The sequence below is a fragment of the Acanthopagrus latus genome, chromosome 10 (genome assembly GCF_904848185.1).
Source record: "Acanthopagrus latus isolate v.2019 chromosome 10, fAcaLat1.1, whole genome shotgun sequence".
Taxonomy (NCBI): domain Eukaryota; kingdom Metazoa; phylum Chordata; class Actinopteri; order Spariformes; family Sparidae; genus Acanthopagrus; species Acanthopagrus latus.
Genome location: NC_051048.1, coordinates 5220099 through 5243059, shown reverse-complemented (window position 1 = coordinate 5243059; position 22961 = coordinate 5220099). Strand labels below are relative to the sequence as shown.

Below are 22961 nucleotides of genomic sequence, written 5' to 3'. Positions count from 1 at the left end.
AGCGGCTCGTCAGTCGGTGCCTCGACAGATGCTTAAAATGTGAAATTAGCTGATGAAGTATGTTTTTAATCTTCGTTCATTTAATATCTTTTGATTTCAGACCAAGCGAGCAACTTGAAAACTTCCTCTGAGGCAAACTAAACAGCTTCACGGCACAAAACTGAAGGAAGAGGTCACTGTTTTTTGTGACAGCAAATAGGAAAAAGGTACTGAAATGATTAGTTAATCCCCCACATTAATTTGTTTAGTCATTCCTTGAGGAATCTGGCTCCACCTTCAAACCTGAGGATTTACCACTTTCCCTGGTTTAAATTCCAAAGTCAAAGGGGGGAAAAGGCCTCGTTCCAAGCCTGGAAAGCTCCTGCAGGCCAAACTATGCCAAGTGAAACATCTGTAAAAAAATAAATAAATAAAATAAATAAATAAATAAAAAGCACTGCTGGCTGAGGTTGAAAGGACACATCAGCAATTAGAGTAAATGCAACAGAGTGTATCAACAAAATGCAGCGTTTAAAGCTGGGCTAAGAGTTGTGCGATCAGATCTGTGGGGTCATGAAAGTGGAGCCGGATCGACACGAGAGCGTCCTTGAGATGCTGTGGATTTGCAGGATTTGCTTAAATGAAACGAAGGCGTCGAGGACGGACGCCAGCAGGAAGTCAGGCAGCCAGACGACCGCAGGAAGCACAGAATCTACAGGAGCTGAGAGTGGACGCTCAGAGCATCTCAGGCCAATATCTTGTCTCGACGTCTGCTTACAAAGTGAAAACCACAGAACTGAAGCTGAATCATCGGTTTCGACTAAATATCTTTTGGTTTTAGACGGTCGGTTGGGACAAAACAAGCGATATGAGGACTTCTCGGTCTCGATCACGTACTTGGAGGTTGAGGTCAGGACTTTTTGTGGTGACAGCAGACAGAGGAAGCTAGAACTGAAACCGAGGATTTTCTCTTCATGTAGACCGACTGCAGACTGACGAGACTGAATTTGAGTTTTTGACTGTTGGTCGGACAAAACGACCAATCTGAATTTGTCACCTTTGGCCTCCAACAAACTGCAAACACTTTAGGATAAGGGATGAACTAAAACTGGTGCCATCAATCCAGAGTCAGGTTCGACCAGCAATAATTTAAATTAGAAGGTCCAGTTTGAAAGAAAGTTCATGTTTAAGTCTCATTCCCAACTCATCAGGGATTGTCTTTGGGATTGTAAGTCAGGTCAGTATCTACGGATATATTTATCAATTATTTGATTATTTGATCCAAAGATAAACCAGTCTTCTAGTCTTTAAAGTGCAGATTTTACTCTCACACTTACAGTTTTTAAAAAGGATCAAAATAGTTGCGGTTTCATTTTCAGACGGTTGATCTATTAAAAAGTTAACCACCAATTCAATCTTAATCTTGGTTTTGCTGCTTTGCGAAGCTCCTCAGACAAACAGGATGTTGGGTAAGCACATTCAAAATACCTCAACACAACTGTACTAGGAGCACCTCGCAGTTTTAACTGATTAGTGTTTCGATCAAAAAGAGATATTACGCAGTTTATCAGGGTTTTGCTCTCTGATGGCAGATCAGGTTAAAATAAAACATCTGACCTCTGATCAGGAGGTTACGATCCTCATCAGCTCCTTCACCATCAGGACAAACTGCAGCTCTCCTCCCTCACACTGTCGACTCATTGTAAGAGTTTAACCACGAGTTAGGCGCTCGCCAACACAGCTTTATGACAAACACAAGGTCTCTGCACTCTCCAGTGTTCCTCAGTCCTGCCTGAGCAGTAAAAAACAGGCTGTAAGGAGGTGAACGATGGAGGAATGATGGGCAGTACTCTGGTGCATGCATGCAGCATGAAGATGGACACTTCGTACTGTTCTGGTTGGAGAAACTGAACAACTTTGCATGGGATTAAAAAAAAAAAACTGTTTACAACCCCGACACGCTTAAAATAGTTCATCAGGTCTGACAAGTTGCTCGGTGTCTATACCGGGAAAGCTCTATCGCGTTATTTAAATAAGTTTGTTTTGAAGTGATTTGCATCGAACAGCTGCTGCTGAAACACAACAGTGCAACTTGTGTCGGTGTTTGCGTGGGCGAGCAACATGAAAAAAGTTTTCTTTGACTCAAGGTCCACTTACTGGCTTTTCATCTTTCAACCACATGAACAAGGAGTCTGGCTGTTTTGCATTAAGATGGATGGCAGTGCCAGTATGGCACTGAATAAAAGGGCCATTAATAAAAGGGATTAGTGTTATTTAGCCATCTGGATTGAGTTTTGGCCTTATCTGCAGTGGAAATGTCGGCTTTCTCTCAAATTTCAGGAACTAGATAACACTTTTTTTCCCACTTGTGGTGCCTCAAGATAATCCACTGACCTTGTCGAGAGCTGTTTCACTTTATAACATCTTCACCCACCAACTGTATCAACGGGAAAAAAGAAGCGTGCATCCACTCCAGGACGAGAGTGAAAAGCATTAATGGCGTCTTCTGCAGCTGAGCTCTAACAGCCGCTAGTTTAGTTAGCTCAGTTAGCTCGAATCTCATTTATGAGCAGATGATCCTTCTGAACAGGGACACGGAAAGTATCGACAAGTCATTCCAACAAAAGTCTGTGGATTATCTTGAGCATCACTGTTACAATTTTAAGAGTCTTTTGTTCCGTTATATTTAACAGAAGGCAGATACCTCGATGCCAAAACAACATAGATGGATGAACAGGACTTTAGATAGGAGGAAAATCGTTGTTTTTTAGGGGCCAAACTGTCACTTTTACCTCGGAATCAATAATTTGACACAACATTTACAACTCAGTGTTGTCTTTGCTAGCTTTTTCCAGAACTTCTCACCATATCACTTATGTTAAATCTCTCAACAAAAGCTAGAAAGCTGAAATAAACGTAGCTGCTGTTGTTGTTTTGCCAAACTATTAACTCCCTGGTCATGAACTAGGTCCTGAAAGACTCCATCAACTCATAAAGACCAGCAGATACAGTATAATGCTCTGGGAAAAGGCACTAATTGGACCTATCGTCGAGGTTTCTTCCATTTCTGAGGGATTTTTCCACACGTGAAACAAGTCTAATGAAATTAGAGCCGAAGAGGGTCGAAAAAAACACACAGAGAGAAGATAGAATGGAGATGAGCAGAAGAAAGAAACAAGGGCTAAGACCACTGCTCTTTTTACATAATCTTCAATAGATTCACTTCAGACAGTCTCCAAATCGCAGCGGAGGAAACTCACTTTCAGTCAAGTCGTCTCTCTCTGCTCTGTTCTCCATCTACACCGTCTCTCTATCGACCCATGCAACGCTGTCTATCTGTGTACAGTTAAATCTGTCGATCTGTGCTTTCATTATGACAAACCACACACACACACACACGCACACACACATGCACAGCTGTGTAAAAATAAAACAAGTTGTTTTTAGCAGGGCGGCCACATCCTTCCAGTACAGTCACCCTGCAGCTCCGTCTCACTCTTCTCTCTTGGTTTTACTCAAGTTTCCAGGAAGATTTACTAATAACTCGCTGTCCTTTTTCGACTCCATCTGACCAATCAAAACCAACGAAACACATTGCCGTTTAAGCTGCTGTTTGATGTGACCTTTTACCCTCAAAGATTGTTTTAAAAAAAAAAAACCCTCTCAGTAAAATAAATCTCCATTATCAGATGTCTCAGCAGGGCAAAGGTCATGTTTTAGTGCGTGGTCACGGTGCAGGTTAGATAGCTTCATTATTTGCATGTTGGAGCACGACACACGTCTCCTCCCTCATCTGGCAACAGCTTCCAAATCATATCTGAGGTATTTTTAACACCTGAAATCATGGGTTAGTTATCTGAACTATATATAAACGTGCGCAGCATGTATGGGAGTACGAGTTAGGGGCAACAGAGTTAGCATTTAGCAGTTGTAGTTGTGGAGTGATATAAGAACAGAGAGCACAAAAGGGGAGCCCTCCCGCGCTCAGTGGCGGGCAGGAAGTGAAACGAACGCCAACACAGGTTTACGGCTTGCAAAAGGTGTCTTCTCACAGAGGGAAGACGCGTGGAACACGTCCCTGCAGCCCTGTCTGACTGACTGAAAGGTTTTATCTCCACGGGGGGGGACAGAGTTGAACCAGCAGTACAAATATCATGACGTAAAGTGGAGAGAGCAGAGCAACAGCGATACGAGACAAGAATCATCTTAAACAAGCTCAGATCTTTATGTTTGTCTTTTAAAAATTGTATTTCAAGGTCAATAAAGTTCAGTGGGGACATGTTTTTGATTTTATTGGACACAACAGATGGGCACCTTTCTTAAAAGTCCAAAAACATGCTAATTATCAGATTCACAGGTGTAAACTGCAAATGTTTACATGCATTAATGTTCAAAAAACATTATCTTTCTACCTCCATTCACCACTACTGTCTCTTTGAGGCCTGCCTACTGAAAGGACCAGTCTGCCCTGATAGGTCGGCTCTCGCAGGCCTGAGTAAGCCCCGCCCACAGTGCTTCACATCAGCTCTACTGATGTTTTTCCAACTACAGCCGTGTGGCTGAGGGTGAAGACAGTATAGTTGTGACACCTTAATGTTGCTGAGGTCCTGAGGGCTTGTTTAAAAGGCCTGATTTCTGAATGACTGAGTATTTTAACAGTTTCAAAACAATAAAAGAGCACCTAGACCTGCTTATAATCACAAAAAGTCACGGAAAAGTTGCTTTGTTCAATGTGGAACCTTTAAAAAGTGACAAGTGACAAGTGAAAAGACTCAAACCTCAAGCAACACTTAAGATTAACACAAATCTTCCCAGATCTTCCTCCAGGTTTTCATCAAATGTGATGCAAATTTCAACCCAGAAAAGACAAATGCAGCCTTGCATCAGGTGGGTGTGCCTGTAGGATTAGTGGTTCTGTTGGAAGTGACAAAAATTAATAAATGTGGATCTACTTATTCCAAAGTCAACACAATGTGGGAGAACAGAGTGTTTATGTCCAACAGGCGTTTTCCCCCTTGATGGAACACTGACGTCTTTATCCAAGAAGCCGTCACGTGGGAGGTTAAACGCCGTCACCTCGAGTCCTGACCGTGGTGCGTGCTCACTCGATAAGGCCAGAAGTACGACAATGGAGCGTCTGTGCAGCTGTAAACAGCGAGCTCACCTCTGAGCCACCTGACAGATGTACGTGAACGCAGCAGGTAGGCAGGAGCAGCGATAATCACAATAATTCTAATCACTGTAATTGCAGGAAATGTAGTTGAAGAGTAGTGAAAGGAGCTGCCGCGAAAAAAAATACTGAACACCCACATCCCACACACGCACGCACACACACACACACACACACACACACATGCGCACACGCACGCACGCACACACACACACACACACACACACACACACACACACACACACAGTGCCATCTTTACATCAAGTGTCATTAACAGATGTGTTTTTTTCATGCTGCTGACTCAGACTGTCACTCCTCATGCGGCACTTCAAATCAGGGGGTGTGACAGCCCATTGACACACACACACACACACACACACACATACACACACACTCAGACACATGGACGGACACGTGTGCACACATGCACTCACACACAGAAACACACAACGCAGGTTATCAAAACATCTGATTTTGCAAGCTGAAGTCCGACAGAACAAACTGAATCATACAATTTATGTTGTTCTCAGGACAGCGGTGTTGCAAAAGCAGTGTGTGTGTGTGTGTGTGTGTGTGTGTGTGTGTCTTGTGGTGGCTGTCTGTTGCTTCCTGTTTAAGGGGGTTCATGAGAGAGAGAGAGAGAAGAGCTGACAAAAACCAAGAGTGCTTCTATTTTTGGCCACAGAGTGAGAGAGAGAGAGAAAGAAAAGATGAAGAGATAAAAGGGTTAAAAGAAACAACACAGGCAGTTCACAGAGGCGTAAACACAGAACGAGGGAAGGGAGAAGAAATGAGAGCATTAAAAAAAAAAGAAAAAAAAAAGAAAAGGGAAGTGAAGTGAAGAAATATGAAGTGGAGGAGAAGTGTGAATGCACTCTGAGGAAATGTTGCGGCCCGCGTCTTCATTAATAGACCGAGCGGCACCAACAGGCAGCGTGAAGCGATAAAGCCGCTCAGACGCAGCCGACACATTTGCACATTTTCTCAGCTGAACGTGTTTCTAAGTTACTCCATACGGCCGTGTTCTCGTCGCTCCTCTCCTGCACGCAGCGGGCTTTGAGCAGAGGTCCGATGGCGCAACAGCGCGCGACACATTTTTATTAAAAGTCAACAGTGTTGCAGTGAAGATATGAGGGATTACTGCGTTTTGCAATCAAGTGATGGTGAGCCGGCGTAATTGCTAAATAACAGAAACACAGCCAAGAGAAACAGGCCGTGTGTTGTTGAAAACAGCGAGCAAAGGCCCACATTAATCAGCGATTAAAAGCAACATTTGTGAGAGCAGCACCACTTTCCATCTTCTGTGCCCTTAAATCCTCTGACTCACTGTGTGAAACCGAAGAGTGCAAACTCTTTTTAGGAAACATTTGCACCATTCTGATTTGTTGTTTTTCGCCAATGAGCCCGAGGATGGGCCAGAATATTCTGAGGTAAAGTTCCAACTTTGACCCGCTTAAAAACCTGGAGAGCTAGCACGCACTGTGATGACGGTCTGCTGCACAAGACAAACTCACTTTGGTTTGATTGTTGCGGGTTATTTCATGGGTCTAGTTTGTAGTCTGGTGGTGCAGCAGCAGATACTTCTGTATCTTTTGGTCCGACATAAACAGCATTTACGCTCAGGTTTCTTTTAGATGCTAATTCAAATCCACATACATGGATGGAAACACACTTACAGAGTGTATCCAGGATGTGTAGCACCATGAATATGTCCTTGATGCTTCAAACGATGCCTTTACGTTGCTGCTTATCATGGCTAAGAACAAGCTGTGTAGCTTCAGCTAACATGAAACAACTCAGTGAATATCATCACTCAGACCGACGATACATCACTTTAGACCCGCGACACAAACACGTCAGGACTCGAGCGTCGTGTTGTCAGTCTCCATTAGGCAGCCGACAGCAGAGAGACAAGACAGGCATGTGATAAACAGTACACGCCTGTCCACACACACACACACACACACGCACACACCTTCCACTGATTGATAACACATGTTTAGCACATTAGCACTTCTACACAAACACACACGCGAACACACACGTAGACAAATGCACACCTGTCAAGACTGAAACGTGTTCGCTCATTAGTGATGACACAGACACACACACACACACACACGGCTGATACTGATTGAGAGCACAAATTAGTTCATTAGTGACAACACACACACACACACACATGCATGCACACACACTAGAGATATTGTTGTCTCCTCATCATTAGCACATTTCCAAAGTGAGTGTCACTATGTTAGACACAGCCGCTGAAGATAGCTCATCAACTTTGTCTCACACACACTTTCCTTAATGGCCTCCCTCTCTCAGACTGAATCCTAATGGTGGTTCAGACTCAGCAGCCACAGGAGGGAGGGAGGAATGACGGGGCAAGATGGAGAGGAGAAAGCCGAGGAGGTTCGGACGGGAAGAGAAAAGAGAGGAACATAAAAACTGCAGGAGGGAGAAGGAGAGTGATGGAGAGGTGGAGTGAGATCAATACGAGGATGTTGAGCGTTCGCCTGCTGATATAAATCTTCGTGGCGTTTGTGTTCCACGTTTGTGATCGCAAGAACAAGCGACTTTTGAGGTGAGGCTCTTTAAAGTGACAAAAGCGAGTGCTCGACGGCCGACGTGATAACAAAACGACGTTGAGACTCAAAGAAGTCTCATTAAAGCAGCTCGGAACTGAAGAGAAACATCAAGACAAGTAGAAGAGAAGCTCTCAGGAGTTCAACAGGAGTTTTCTTTCCAACATTCCAACGTTCTGGTTTGACATTCCAGTGAACTTTAGATTTGTCAGAGATCCAACCAACCAACACACAGACCAACCAAGAAACAGACCAACCAACCAACCAAAAAAAACAAACAACCAACAAACAGACAGACAAAACAACCAACCAAAAAAAACAAAACAACAACCAATAAACAGACCAACCAACCAACCGAAAAACCAAACAACCAACAAACAGATGAAACAAACAATCAACCATAAAAAACCAAACAAACAACAGACAGAACAAACAACCAACGAATCGAAAAACCAAACAACCAACAAACAGACCAAACAAACAATCAACCAACTGAAAAACCAACCAGCCAATGACAACAAACAACCAACGGACAGACCAAAAAACAAACAACCCACTGAAAAACCAAACAACCCAACCAGCCAACAAACAAACAGACAGTTTTGGATTACTGGTTGGACAAAAGTCGCTGTTTGAAGACATCAGTTTAAGTTCTTGGAAATTGTAATTTACATTTTTGACAACTTTGACATTTTATAGACTAAACAATTCACCTATAATCAAAATATGTGTCAGGTTGCAGCCCTGTTATTGAAGCTCTTGTGATACAGTCGAAAGTTCCCAAGCAAGGAAGTAATTTTCAAGCATTTGGGGAGTTTTAGAGCATTTGTCACTCACTGAATCAATCACAATACTGTCTGCTCTGATGGATATTGATTACTTTGTGATAAAGAAAGTAAGTAAGCTGGACTGATTGTGAGAGTGATCAAGGAAAGAAAGTGCATCAAAAAACAAAGACACAGAGTTGCAGGACGAAAAAAACAAACAAAAAACAAAGAGAGGATAAAGATGAAGGGAGGGCAGGATGAAAGGAAGGAAAGAAGGGACGGGACGATGAACAGCGGAGGTCAGAGACGAGAGAGACGGGGAGCATGTAGAGATCAAGGCGGGAGGAATAAAGCACAACCAGGTGGCAGCAATGAAAGAGAGGGGCTGAAATAAGACAGTGCACAAAAGATAAACACTTAAAAAGACAGGAAGTGAAGTGCAGAGTGAAACCCTGTCACTAAAAACAGGGGTTCCTCTTTTTTAAAAATAACAAAGTCTCAGAAAAGAAATGACAAAACGAGCAACTCAGTAACTTGTTCTCCTGCAGTTTGCATCCACATTTCTGACCAACTTCCCAACTCTAATCATCCACGCTCGTTTCTAGTCACAAAATTAAAGACAAACATGTCCGCGTTTGTCAGAAATTGTTGGGGTTTGTTCTCGGAGAGACGCTCTTTCTGAGCACTTCTGAGAATCTGAATGAACGCTGGACTGGGGCTTTGTAAGGACTTCCTACTTTCCTTGAATGTAAAGTGGACTTTTCAAGGACTTCCTGCTTTTCATGACCGAGTCCCCCTCGCTGGACGGCGTGACGTCTCTGAGAGGGGAAACATGAGGTCAAATCAATAGAAATTGAGTTGGGAGTCTCCGGGTCACCAGAACACCAGTAAGTCAGTCTGACAGACCGACTCAGCATTTAGACTCCGTGTCGACATGCATGGTTGAATACACTCGTGCACGTGTGATTAACGGCCTACATACAGTGATTTGATTACAGCAGATCAATAATACACACTGGGGCCAGTTAGCTGATTCAGCATTGATTAGCCATAAGACACAAGCGGTGATACTGACTCAATGTGAATAACTAAGGTTCATACTTTCATTTTTCGAAAATATCTCCAAGCTTTAATGTTCAAATTCTCATTCTGTCCATTGCCGCAGCACCTCTATTCATCCTCCACTCTGTTTAAGGGCCTGTCTCTTTAAGGCCCCATCTGCTCTGATTGGTCAGCTCTCACAGGACTGAGCAAGCCACGCCCATCAGATTACAGCCGTGCCGAGGGCGGTGACTGTATCGTTGTGACATCACAACATTACAGAAGTCAGACAGCTTGTTTGAAGACGGTTTCTGATTACGGGCTGTTTGTATTCCACCGTAGACTAAGCGTTTAGATTAATTTCAACCTTGACCAGCTTCATAGTAGAATAAGACATCTCACTTTCTACAATATAACTTTAATGTTCCTCAGGGAGGATTTGTACTTAATATACTGGCAGCAATTAACCTCCTGGCTCACCTGTCACAGATACCGGCCAGCTTTTCCATTTTTAGACCCTGGTTTATGTATAGAAGGAACATAAAAGAAAGGAAGGCGGTCAGATTGGGACACCATGATTTTAACCCCAACACACGCAGACCGAGGTGAATTTAAGAAAGTAGTACTTTAAGTCTTAAGTCACTCGTGTCTCTGTCAAAGTTAGTCATGATTTGAAGTAAGTTTTTAAGAAGTTGTTGGTCAGTTTGGCCAAGAAAGTGTTTTCTGGGTGAATGTTGGATTCAGAAAAATCTTCTCTTCGGAGCTTCAGATCCAGGTTTCTGCTCTAAAAGTAGAACCGATTTGAACAGAACTCAGAGAAGATCAGCCAAAAAAGAAATGCAAATAAACGTCTGTTTCCATCCGGTGACATTGTTGGATTTCAGTTGAACTTTTCCACTTTAGTCAAGTGTTATATATGTATATACACACACAGGTGTAGGAAATCCCTCATCTTAAGTCCCAAGGATTTATCCTGAAGTCTTTCAACCCCTGGACTTCAAGATGATGATCTCCATTTCTATTAAATTGAATCTGCAGCAGTGCGGCGTTCTAGAGGGAAGCGACGCACCGATAAAAAAAAACAAAAAAACAGGAAAATAGGAAGGAAAGCCAATTCAAATGATTTAAAAACATTCATAAACATTCCTTCTCGTGGTGTTTTATGAAGCAGAAAATGCACCGAGCAGGTTTGTTGAGCCTTAACAATGTGTTTTTTTTTGCACCAGCGACTGAGTGAGACATCTTAAATCGTCGGGCCGCCTCCTCTACAGCCCTGACAACCTGTTGTGAGGGTAAATATGGGTATTAGAGCCTGCTGCTGTTCGCCGGGTGCATTTCTTATATAACTCCGACTCCGGATCAGTCTCTCTGCTCTGCTACTTTCCACTCCCTCTCCCTCTCCCTCCTTCCACTTGCTAATTTTCTACCTTTTGTCTCTCCATCAATCTCCCTCTACCTCCATCTCTTCCCATCTCTCAGTATTGACCCCCGCACACTACTGCAGCTGCATCGCATCGAGCCAAGGGCATAAATCAAAGCACAACACGCTGGCCATCCCACACACACACTCACTCACTCACTCACTCTCCTCAAGCCATTTCTGTTTACCGTCCCACACACACACACACACACACACACATCTATAACTCGTCCTCATCTCTATTGCAGCGAACACCCACACAGATTTCTGCACTGGGAGCGAGATGCGGATAAAAAAGAACAAATATAGTGGGGGTTTTTGATTCCAAAGCAGCGTGCAGGAAATCCACAGGAACGGGAGTGAAAAAAAAAAAAAAAAAAAATAGTGTTACCTGTTGGTCACCACTCAGAACGCCAGAAATACGACTGGTTATATAATCTGAAGTGCGGCTGCTATTTTAGACGGAAAAAACCGCGCGTCTGTTCGGGAAGCGGAGGGGGAAAAGTGATCGATCGCTCGCGTCTATAAAAGACAAATCGAGGTGGGCTAATAGAGGGAAGATTAGATTTAAAAAAAAAAGAAGTTTATTTTTAAGGATTTTATTCTCAGTCAAACACGAAGAGGAAGGAGAGGTGTGACGGAAATAATCGCGCCGGAGAGAATAAAGAAAGAGAAGGAGAGGAGGTTCCTAGTGTACCCGGTCTCACATGGAAAGAAACATAATGAAGGGACTGCCCTTTTCTCCCTGTGTGTGTGTGTGTGTGTGTGTGTGTGTCTATGTGTGTTCACGTGCACGCCCATTACAGCGTGCATGCTCAGCCTACTCAAAGCCACAGCGGTGGGGCCACACACACACACACACACACACACACACACACACACACACACACACACACACACACACACACATACAACTCACAGGAGCTGTTTGCTCTTCCGCCTCATTCTCTTCCTGTGTCTCCTTTATTTTCCACATGGTAAATGAGAGCAAGGCAAACAGGAGGAGGAGGAGGAGGAGGAGGAGAGGAAACAAGAGGAAGAAGAAAAGAGTGAGAAGGCCTTACGTAACAGAGCCTGGAGAGAGACAGAAAGTAGGAAAGGGGAAAAGGAAAGTAAGAAAATCAGGAGGTCAAAGGTCAAAGAGATGGTTAAAAAAAAGGAGAGGCAGCTCGTGGCACGTTTGACGACTCGTCTTTTTAAAATTAATGCTACAATGTGTAGCAATGTTTTCCCACATGCTGTCTGTGGACGCTGCTGCTCGTCAGGATTTTAAAAGAGGCACCGCACTTTGTGTTTTTGGCTGCCGATCACCCGTGCGAACAATTAGTGAATCAGAAAAGCAGATTCACGTCAGTATTCAAAGGCAGAGAATCTCCACCAGTCATACATACTGTATGTAATACTGTATGTCGCACGCCAGCAAAAATATTCAGCAGAAATTAACCGTGGTGAACTTGACACAAAGGAACCAGATTGGAGGAAGTGGTCAAAGGTAATTAGCTTATAAACTTTCATCTTCAGAAACAGGTTGAGCACAAATACGTGACAGGTGAACTTAGCGCACCGCAAGCTTTCTATCTTGCTTTAATCTAATAACTCAATTGTGTGCCATGTCACTCAGGAGTTCACAGTAAAGAGGAAAAAGAAAGAAGCCAGGAAGGGCGTTTTTTTGACAAGCTAGTGCTAGTGTGTTAGCGGTTAGCTAGCCAGCTGTGGTAGGCAGTTTGCAGACTTACCCTACGAGTGGGCGCCATGTCAAACACATATTTGGCAAAGACGAGAGTCAGTCAGTCTGGACAAACTTACAACTTCTACACATAAAAAGTTGATATTTTTCTCGTTTTGACCAGTAAACTATGAAGAGTACAGTATGAAAGCTGTACTGTGTTAGCTAGTTCAAACAAAACACCTGACATGAACATGTCACCGCTGCGCTCTGCACGAACAGGACCGCAGATGTCAGATTGAGATAAGCTGGTGTGACATTGCGACCGTGCATGAAACAGTTCCTCTTCTCGTCTGTAAACCAAACTCGTCTTAAAGTCCACGGCCTCTAAATCAACACAGAAATGCTTTAAAAAAAACGTCACTGATGGTCAGTGTGCTGCAACACCGTATTGATTACTCACACGGCATGGATGTAATCGTGGATTTATGGCACTTGTTGGCACAGAAACACATGAGGAACTGCAGTATAACAATAAAGATAAAGGTCAAAATGGCGTGGCTGCTGGCATGAGGCCTAATCATCAAAATTAACAGTAAAAAAAAGGTTAAAGATCAAGTTGTAGTTCTTATGTGACCAATGACGCTGCTTTTTCAGTTCCCACTGCTCGAAGCTGAAGCAGATTTTAGGCATTAAAACGGTTTGAAACACTTACACAAGCTTTCTTCATATACATGTTAAAGTTTTGGGGCATTCGAGGACATCGTATTCATATGTTACGTGAGCAGAAGGCGGGCAGGAAATGTGGGGACAGTGTGGTTCATGTCTTAACACCTTGGCCGCCGTGACGCCCTGCGAGCATTTTATTTATATGAAAAATGAAACACTTGAGCTATTCGCGTCTTACTTCACCCCCGCAGGATGGGCTGGTCCGGGTTCTCATAAACTCTGCACAAACAGGCTGGTGTGAGAGCAAGATGAAAACAAAAACAAGAACTTGTTAAGACTTCGGGTCAAAACGCTCAAAGTCGTTTCACACAGAGACATCAAACAAGAATAGACACCTGAAAATCTTAATATCCAACCCTGTCAGGAGAGTCTGGAGGCTTGTTTATTTTTTTTTTTTTACAAAGTCAGATAATTAGCAAATCTCCAAGGTCACAGTCACGTTGATCAGCGTGCAGACTGTAAAACAGCAGCAACAAACACATCCCCTGTGTGACACGGGGTTATGGATTCTCACCACAGATTTACGACAGCTAGCAATGACGCCTAATCTTTAGGATTTGTATTCATGGGTACAAATTAAAAAGGCCCAGTGTGCAGGATTTAGTGGCATGTACAGGTGTGGTTGCGGATTACAAACCAACTGATTACCCCTCGTCTCACCTTTACCAAATGGTGGGAGAGATGTCACAATTCTCTAAATCCATTATTCGATTTCACTTTTAAAACAAATTTCAGCACTGACGACGCTGCCATTTACATTTTCTTCTTTACAACAACAGTTTGACTTTATCCTGTCAGCTTTTTTAGACAAGTTCAAATAATATGCGGCCAAAAAATAAAGTTTTCGACCTTCACTGCTTCAGAAATCAACAACAAAAGATTTAGAGAATTTAAGTTTGGTTTTTTTTTGTTTTTTTTCTCAAACCTGTCCAGTGAACCGTCTTCCGAAGAAAATCAATAAAAAGGATCTTTGGCAGCGTTATCAGCTTAGTTCAGAGACACATTACACTCGTAAGCTAATCAATTTATCGTAGCAGCTTTATTCCTGTCCATGTCCCCGAAGTCTTAAGGTTAGATTGTTGTTTTTTGTGACCTGATTTTAGTTAAAATAACTTAAAAGGAGGTGATTCGGATAAATGACATGTCAGGACTGTTGAACTGAGAACATATTTCTCTAATCTTAACCCCAGTGCATCTGGTGCCTAATCCTCACCACTGACTGGTTGTGAACACCAGAACAGATTATAAATGTTTCATTAAGTTTAAGAAAATCAGACACAAAAGACAGTCGCGCTGAGAGTCACGAACACAAGTGAAATCTCAGTCCGTGATTTTAAAGTAAACTGTTGCAGGTTCATCATGACCCACTGTAAACCCCCCTGTAATCTGACATCTTGGATATTATTCTGAAATCTCGAAGAACTAAGAACAGCGAGGAGTGACTTCAGTATGTCTTTCTGGTTTCTGGTGGGATAAAAATGTCCTCTCCTGATGCCCCAGAATCAGAAACCTCGTCTCCAGACGCAAAGATATTTAATTATAGCCGACACGAACATCTCCAGTCTTCAGAGTGCTATCGCTGTATCTGTATAATTATTGAGGGACTTGTGGGTGAGGAACTGAATTAATCTAATGGTGTCAGGATGTCATGTCACGGCTGATAACAATTAGCACCTTCGTAACGAGTGCGCCAACAGAACGCCGCCTCAACGAGCACGGGAGCAGGAGGAGGGGCAAAAAAGAGGGGAGGCATGAGAATACAGGGTCGTCTGGCAGTAAACACACACACACACACACACACACGTATGAAATGTTTAAGCCCATGTGCAGAACACACACCGGTAAATAAAAGCCCTCACCCACATGTACACGGCCAAACAAAGGGACACACAAACATGCTAATCCACTCAAGCCATTGTTGTCACTGCGGCATAATCCCGGAGTCGATGACTAGCTTAATCTTAGTCACATGACTGAAGGTGCACACAATGCAATCAACACACACACATGCACGCACGCACACAGAAGCATAAACACGCAAAGAACCAATCATGGCGCTGTCAAAGCCGGTGAACCCGAGATCCTCAGCTGCCCGCCTTTAATTCTGTGCTTTTGTGACATCACACTTGCGTCACCTTGTCATACTTTTCTTGTAATTTATTGCCGCAACTGGTTTAAGAATTGATTTAGCACAGCTGCTCTGTTGTTGTCAGCGGTGCTGGCTCAGGCGTGTGTGAGCTGACCAATCAGAGGACACTAGGTAGTCAGGAGGGCGGGATTTAAAGAACAGATGTGTTTTATTAGCATTAAAGCATGAAAACCTATTGGATGGTAACACAAAACAAAATCATGAGAATATGTCTCCTTTAAATGTCTTTGAAGGATGTCAGAACATATTTTGAAAAAAATATTATATTTTATAAATGTCGATTTTATAGAAAGATTCATAGTTAACTTTTTCTTTCATGATTTTAAAATTATGACAACGTTTATAGAAAAACTTAGTAATAGCTGTTTAATATTTCCTTTAATATTACTGAATTTTACTTAGATTTACACTCTTATGATGAAAAGGTACATTGTTAAGATTAAAAACACATTTTTACTGGATGACTTGACTTGATAAATACAGAAAAAAAAACCCAAACACCTACAAAGTGTCACCTACCAACAAACGACAACGACCTTTAATTCTTTCCCTCCTGAAACCATGGCAACCATCTATGATGTTCTCATGAGCTTATACGTGTGCGTGCGCCATCCCCTCGACGCCACATTACAGCGGCGTCCGATGAGATTAACCGATCAATACCAGACTGATATCCAATACCATTACCTGCCCCGGGAACAAATGAGGCATTATGGGATGCCGGGTATCCCGGGTTACTTATTGATCTCCACACGCTTTACAGATGACGGTCAGCGTCAACGGTCAGTAATTGATACTGATTTTTCAACGCTCAAACATACATTTATGATAATGATTTAAACAGTTATCATTTGTGTTTGTGTACTGGAAATAATCAACTCATCAATAACTAATGAGTCAGATGTGTGTGTGTGTGTGTTTGCCAGTAAGAGGCCAGCATCAAATCATCAATATCTTCCTGTAAAACACCAATACGTAATGATCAGGAGTCCGATAAGAGGCTGCATGTTTGTCAGATCGGCAATCAGAGATTCAACCACAACTCATCATCACAGAGGAAGATGACGCCGACAGGAAGTCAGCTGACCTCAGCAGACAGACGCAGGTCGCATAAGATGAGGCCTGATTTAGGCGACACCAGAAGGAGATAATCAGAGAGTCAGATGTCAGATAAAAGCCCCTCAATTGGCCTAAAAATCCACATCCACACATCCTCTTTAAAAGTTCGTACATCCTCTTGAATAAATGAGCAGCTCACGTCTTAAATCCAGCGTTGCAGCGTGACCCTGATGGACAACCTCCACGAGTTTTCCGTGACTTTCCCAAACTAAAAAGTTAAGAGCACTTCCACGAGCCTAAATATTTCATCCCTCACCGGCTCGCTTTTTTTTTTTTTTTTTTGTACCTTGGAGGATCCCTGTTTCAATATGTATCAAGCCAAAAAAGAAGCTCTCAGAGGAGCAGGAGGTTTCAAAAAAAAAAAAAAACCCAACATCTATAATACAAGACGGTGAAAAAGAGTGAGTTAAAAAAATAAAACTCCTCTGATTTCTCCTGATCCGATGATCGTCCAGGAGCTCAGGAGCTCGCTCGCTTTCACTCCTCCTTTTATTCCTACCTTGGCCCTGATCTGTCCCGAGGTCGACACCTTGCGGATCAGCTTGTGCGACGTCTCTTCCTGTTCCCCGTCGCTGTCCGATGACTCTTCTCCAGCCTCTCCAGCCTGGAAGAAGAGATTTGTGAGTCAGATGTTATTAATAAACAAAACCTGGGACCTCAGTTGAGCCACTGATTTTGCATGAGATTTGGTTGATGGGCGGCGGTTCGATTTGTTTATTGTTCTGCAACTTCCCACTTATTTCCCACCGTATTCTCAGACTGTCTTTTTAAAGCGCTGCATCAGATAATATGATCGACTTCGAGCTGCAACTGGGTCGAATGCGGTCGGTCGAATGGAGAGAAAGTAGCCAGTGATCGTGCAGAAATTAAGAATAATAATAATAATAATTCTTCGCTGTTGACAGACTGTTAGTTGTGACACGTGACCAATCGGATTGCGTTTTGGGCCGGACGTGACGCCAAACAGTGGTGACGATGGATACGGGATGCTGCAATCAGAACCACAGCATCACATATTTACATCAATCTATTTCATCGGCAATCCAAAACAACATCCCTGATTGTAATTCCAACAAAGGTCAGTAAAACCAGGAGAAAGCGATCGATAAATGTGTTGGATGCTCCTGTAAAGTCTTCCACAGGGCCCCAAAAATGCCCATATTTTCTTTATTTAACAATTTAGCCACTCTATCAACTAAGACTTCTGAATCTTTCCTTCCTTGTTTGTTACATTTCCTTATAATCGGACTGCTTGGTATAAAACTACTTGAGTCACAGCCACGATCTTTAGGAACAGGTTTGGACTCATAGACTGATCAGCCTCAAATACCTCCAAACAACATCACGTTTAGACTTGAGTGCCGATTGTGGATTGATATATTCACATCATGTGTAGATTGATTGTGAAATAGGCAGAATAACCCTCTTCCAAATGAAACATCCATGTATATTTATAGAATAGGGCTTGTGTGTGTATAGCTTGAAGTTATAGACTGTAAACTCCACTTTTGGTCCTTTTATTCCCCCAAAAAATGAAAGGAAATAACCTGTGTGTTATCAGTTTTGCTTCAGAATTGGATCACTGTTGACAGATCGACTTATTCCTGCAGTCATTTCAATTAAAGACACAGAAGGAAGGTTTCACCGAGTGTCTGAAATGAACTTCTCGGCCTTTTCTCTCTCACAAGGGTCCTAAAAATAAAAGACGACTCGAAACTCTGCTCGACTGCCAGAGATGCTCGTTCTCACATGTTCTCGCCTGTTCAACCCGATGTGAAACGACTCAAACGCTCCCTCAACTCGTTCGATCTGTCGCTACATTCTGATTCACCACTTCCTGTGTGCTCAGAAGATACACGACAGCACGCTGAAGAGTCAGAAGTCCAGAGTGAAGACACCGTTTGTGTCACAGGTGTTCAAAATATTGACTTCTCAGGATGTTTTTGCAGCTTAAATCCACAAAAGATCAGCAGAGTGTGTGTCTTATTTCCCCTGCAGGCTGAGTAAAGTAGAGTTTATATGCAGGAGCAGGCAAGTGTGGTTTGAAAAAAAACAGTCTTGCACAGTTGAAGAGCTCAGGGCAAACAGTGAAACTTACTCTCGAAAAGATATGATTTAAGTTTAAGTGACCTGAAGTTACATTTAAAAACAGTAAGAAATCAGTTTGCTAGCCCTCCTCTCAGGCTGCAGGTCAAATCAAGCTGCAAAAAGTTTAAAAATGAGACAGAAATAGTGTTTTTTTTTTTTAAGCAAAGTGAGTCAGCGTGCAACATTTAAACCTGTGCAGACTGTTTGGGGCAAAGAAAAGTACACCTGCGCTGCTTTAGAATGGAGAGTTTGGACACTTTTTCCCTGCTGCAGCCCCACTTTTGCAAAATCACCACTTTTTTACATGGAGTTTGGCAGGCGGTGCTGAGGTAGTACTTACAATGTGAGTCCTTTCAGAGTCTGCTTGGGGCGACCCGAGCGAGTCACCGTGCTCCGCCACGTACAGGACGTTGGGGTTGAGTTTAGAAGCCATGGCGGGGAGAGAAAGAGGGAAGGATGGAGGGAGGGCTTTTAGATAAAAGAGAAGAAGAAGAAGAAGAAGAAGAGGAGGAGGAAGAGGAGAGAGTGGAGTTTGGTGAGGTGAAAGCTCAAAGAGAAGAGGAAAGAGAAGAGGAGAAGGAGGAAGAGGAGAAGAGGATGATGAATGGGACAGCGGGGCTCCGGGACGCCACACTCTTGCCGATCTCTCCGTCCGAGGGCCAACTCTGGAGAAGATGGAGGAATGAATTATTGATTAGGAGAGAAAAGAGGAGAGGAAGAGTTGGCAGCTCTCACAGCTGGAAGTTAAGGAACATATAAACAAACTCCTTCTTCTTCTTCTGCTCTTATTAATTATTCTTCCTCCTCCTCGGTCTCACTCTTACAGTTAGCGAGACAATGACTTCTCCTTCTCAGTTCCTCTTCACTTCTTCCTGCCTATACAGTTTAAACACCAGTGGATTTAAATATAGCCGATGATGATGATGATGATGATGATGATGATGATGATGATGATGGAGAAGATGAAGATGAGTGATGGGCATGAAGGGCAAGTACAGTACACCATACAGAAATGCACTAACATCTGGTATGTGCATGCTCTCATGTCACTGACACATCCAAAATAGTGCAGTGTGTGTGTGTGTGTGTGTGTGTGTGTGTGTGTTTCCTTGATTACGATGTGGCCGCAAAGAACCTGTCTGCATCTCACTTCACTGCCGCCCCCGGTGACACCGAACTTACCGCCGAAAACAGGCGAAAACGCAAAAAAGCCACAAACGCATATGGAGGTTCTGAACGCGTCCCGTTGTGTGTTTACGGCGCCCGCGTCCAAAACACGGGAAATAAACAAAAACGGATGCACAACAGGCTGTCGTGCGCCTCGGCCGGCTCGATCATTCATTCCGTCCACACCGCCGCGGACCGGCGGAGCTCTCGGCGGCAAAATAAATATCAATATTTCCAATTTAAGTCGTCAAATGGGGCTCAGCGGGCTCAGCTGTCACTAAACGCGAAAAAAAAAAACATAAATCAGCGACCTGGACGGCCACCGTTGCTGCCGCGCGGCCACCACCTCCTCCTGCACGGATAAACCCCCCCGCGCTCTCATGTGTCCATAAATATGGATGTTATTTACCTTCGCCCCGTTAATAATGTCGCACTCCTTCTCCTTCAGTCGGCGGGTTAATCAGCCGCGGTGTCTCCCGCTCCTGTTGCCCGGCCCTGGGTCGCTCGTCAAAGCCGGCGTCGGGTGCTGGCGGGCGGTCAGCAGCGGCGGCGGCGGCGGCAGCGGCGTGCGGGACTCTCCGGTGGTGCTCGGCTCGCAGAGAGAGACGCGGTCATACGCATAGCGTCGGAGCGGATCTGAATCAGGTAGAAAGAGGAGGAGGGAGGTGGAGGAGGAAGAGGAGGGAGCAGGGGGCGAGGAGAGAGAGAGAGAGAGAGAGAGAGAGAGAGATGTGCCGCGTGCAGTCTCTGCTCTGAGGTTAAACTGAGAGCAAACAACGCGCGCGCGCACACACACACACACACACAAATACACACACGCGCGCTGCAGACACACGAAACAACACATGAACAAACTGAAGATGTTTCCAAAATAACGTGAAGAGTCGAGAGAGCAGAGAGATGAAGAAGTTGTTAATGACTGTTTAATAACGTCTAATAAGCTCAACCTGTGCACGCGACAGCATCAGAGCGCTTAACGGTAGGTGAGTGCGGAGTTACGTCACCGCTGGGTGCTGATTCAAACAGGTGAAGTCAATTAATGTCATAATAAGATGTTTATTTACATTCAGGGGCTCTGGACGTGCTGGTGTGAAAGTATGGAAGCCCGTTAGAGCCAAGTCAAGAAAAGCAATTACATTTTAGGTTTGAGAAAAACAAAACATTTTTAAAAAGTCATAAAAAGTTTGTTTTTTTTTACATAAAAAGTCATGGTTTTTTTTTAGATAAAGTCAAAATTATCTAAACTATGAAATTAAAAGTCTAAATGATGACAAAAAAGTCAAAATTCAGAGATAAAACATCCAAATCATGTAAAAAAAGAAATGATGAGATGAAAGTTATTATTATGAGATAAAAAGTCAAAATGACGAGAAAAAGTAATAAATCTGACAAGACAAAAAGTCAAATTGTTAATATATAAACAAAAAATTATAACATAAAAAGTTAAAATTATGACCTAAAAAGTCACTTCACAGCATCAGAGCACTTAACAATAGGTGAGTATAGACTTACATCACTGCTAGGTAACAATTCAAACAGGTAAACTGATTAATATGTTGATATATATTAATATAACATATATATATATTAATATATGTTAATATATTACAGTTATGCACTCTAGACATGCTGGTGTGAAAGTATGGAAGCCTGTTTGAGCCAAGTAAAGGAAACAAAGTGTGATTTTAGGTCTGTTAAAAAACAAAACATAAAAAAAGTCATTAAAAAAATCATTTTTTAATAATAAAAAGTCACAGTTTTGTATATAAAAAAACTAAATTATGAGTCAGATAATTAATATTAGTATCTTGGAGCTCACCAAGGGCAGCCATGATAACTCCTCAGGGTCACATGAAGCTAAAGCTACAACAAAAAGAAGAAAGATGTCATTTTGTGACTTTTTTTTTTTTACACTTATCAAACATTTTTGCTAATTCCTGACTACTTCTGTCTCCTCAGGCCCTCTAAAATCTTACATATAAAACAATCTGAGGGGAAGAAATCCCTCGTCAGCTGCACGGCTCAGCCTCACGTTCACCAGGGCTGCAAGTAGAGACCATTCTCACAAAGACTCCTCAGATCCAGTCGGATCCAGAAATATTTTGACAGTTTTTCCCTGATTAAGCACCGTTAACTAAACAGCTAATGGGCGACACTGAAGAGAATGTATCCAATGGCGAAACTTTCCTCTTTCAGGAAAAAAAAAACAAACAAAAAAAGCACAAATATTTAACGCAATAATTCTGCCAGGAAACGCTCCCAAAACTTCAGAATCTGCACTCTCAGATTCAGATCTCAGCTTCCTCAGTCGGGCCGTCGTTAAGGACAGTTCACAAATAGAGACACACAGCTCCACTCAGAGGACACACACACACACACACACACACACACACACACTCTGACACAGCACAGACACTGGCAGCGCTCAGTGCAGTAGTAATTTGTTTACAGTTGATTAAATATTCATGCTGAATTAGCTGTGAGCCTGCCAACAGTCACTTCATTTACACCAGTGTGTGTGTGTGTGTGTGTGTGTGTGTGTGTCCTCCTCCACCTGTATTCCCGAGGTTGTAACTGTCATCCGGACGGCGGCGGGAGAACACGTGCGCAGCAACAGGCGTGCGCACGGACACCTGCTGGATTCCCCCCCTCCCTCCACCTCCACCGATCAGGTGATAGTGTTACTGTATTCAGCTCTTTTCCTCCGGTTGCCCTTGGCAACGGCGGGGAGAGCTGAGGAGAGGGAGGGAGGAATATGACCAAGGACGAAAATACACACGAGCAGAAAACAGTTTTGTCATTATTGATTTCTTTCTGGGGTTTTTTTTTTTGTTTTTTTTTCCTCAATGAAACCTCGGGAAAACGGTGAAAAATGTCAAAAACACCAATTATAATCAGTTAAAAACGATAAAAGATGGAAAATAGCGGCAGATTCTCACGTCTGAGAGGCTGAAATCAACAAAAAAAAAACAGCTCATCTAACTGATTTTTATCAATCGAGTTAAACATTTAACTGCGCTGCTTTCGACAAGGTGAAAGATGCGATGTTGTTTATTTCAAGTTTATCTCACATTTCAG

General features: G+C 43.0%; 1 protein-coding gene across 1 annotated transcript in view; it reads right to left on the bottom strand.

The window, feature by feature from the left end:
* Positions 1 to 22522, bottom strand: part of si:dkey-172j4.3 (diacylglycerol kinase delta) — a 75507-nt gene extending 52985 nt beyond the window's left edge. Inside the window, exons 1-5 of the mRNA XM_037112409.1 lie at positions 22438 to 22522; positions 21703 to 21746; positions 20293 to 20519; positions 19057 to 19381; positions 17128 to 17232 (exon numbers count right to left, since the gene is read on the bottom strand). Coding sequence (XP_036968304.1) covers positions 17128 to 17232; positions 19057 to 19149 — 198 coding nt within the window. The 5' untranslated portion in view covers positions 19150 to 19381; positions 20293 to 20519; positions 21703 to 21746; positions 22438 to 22522. The remainder of the gene's footprint in view (positions 1 to 17127; positions 17233 to 19056; positions 19382 to 20292; positions 20520 to 21702; positions 21747 to 22437) is intronic.
* Between the last annotated feature and the right edge of the window lie 439 nt (positions 22523 to 22961).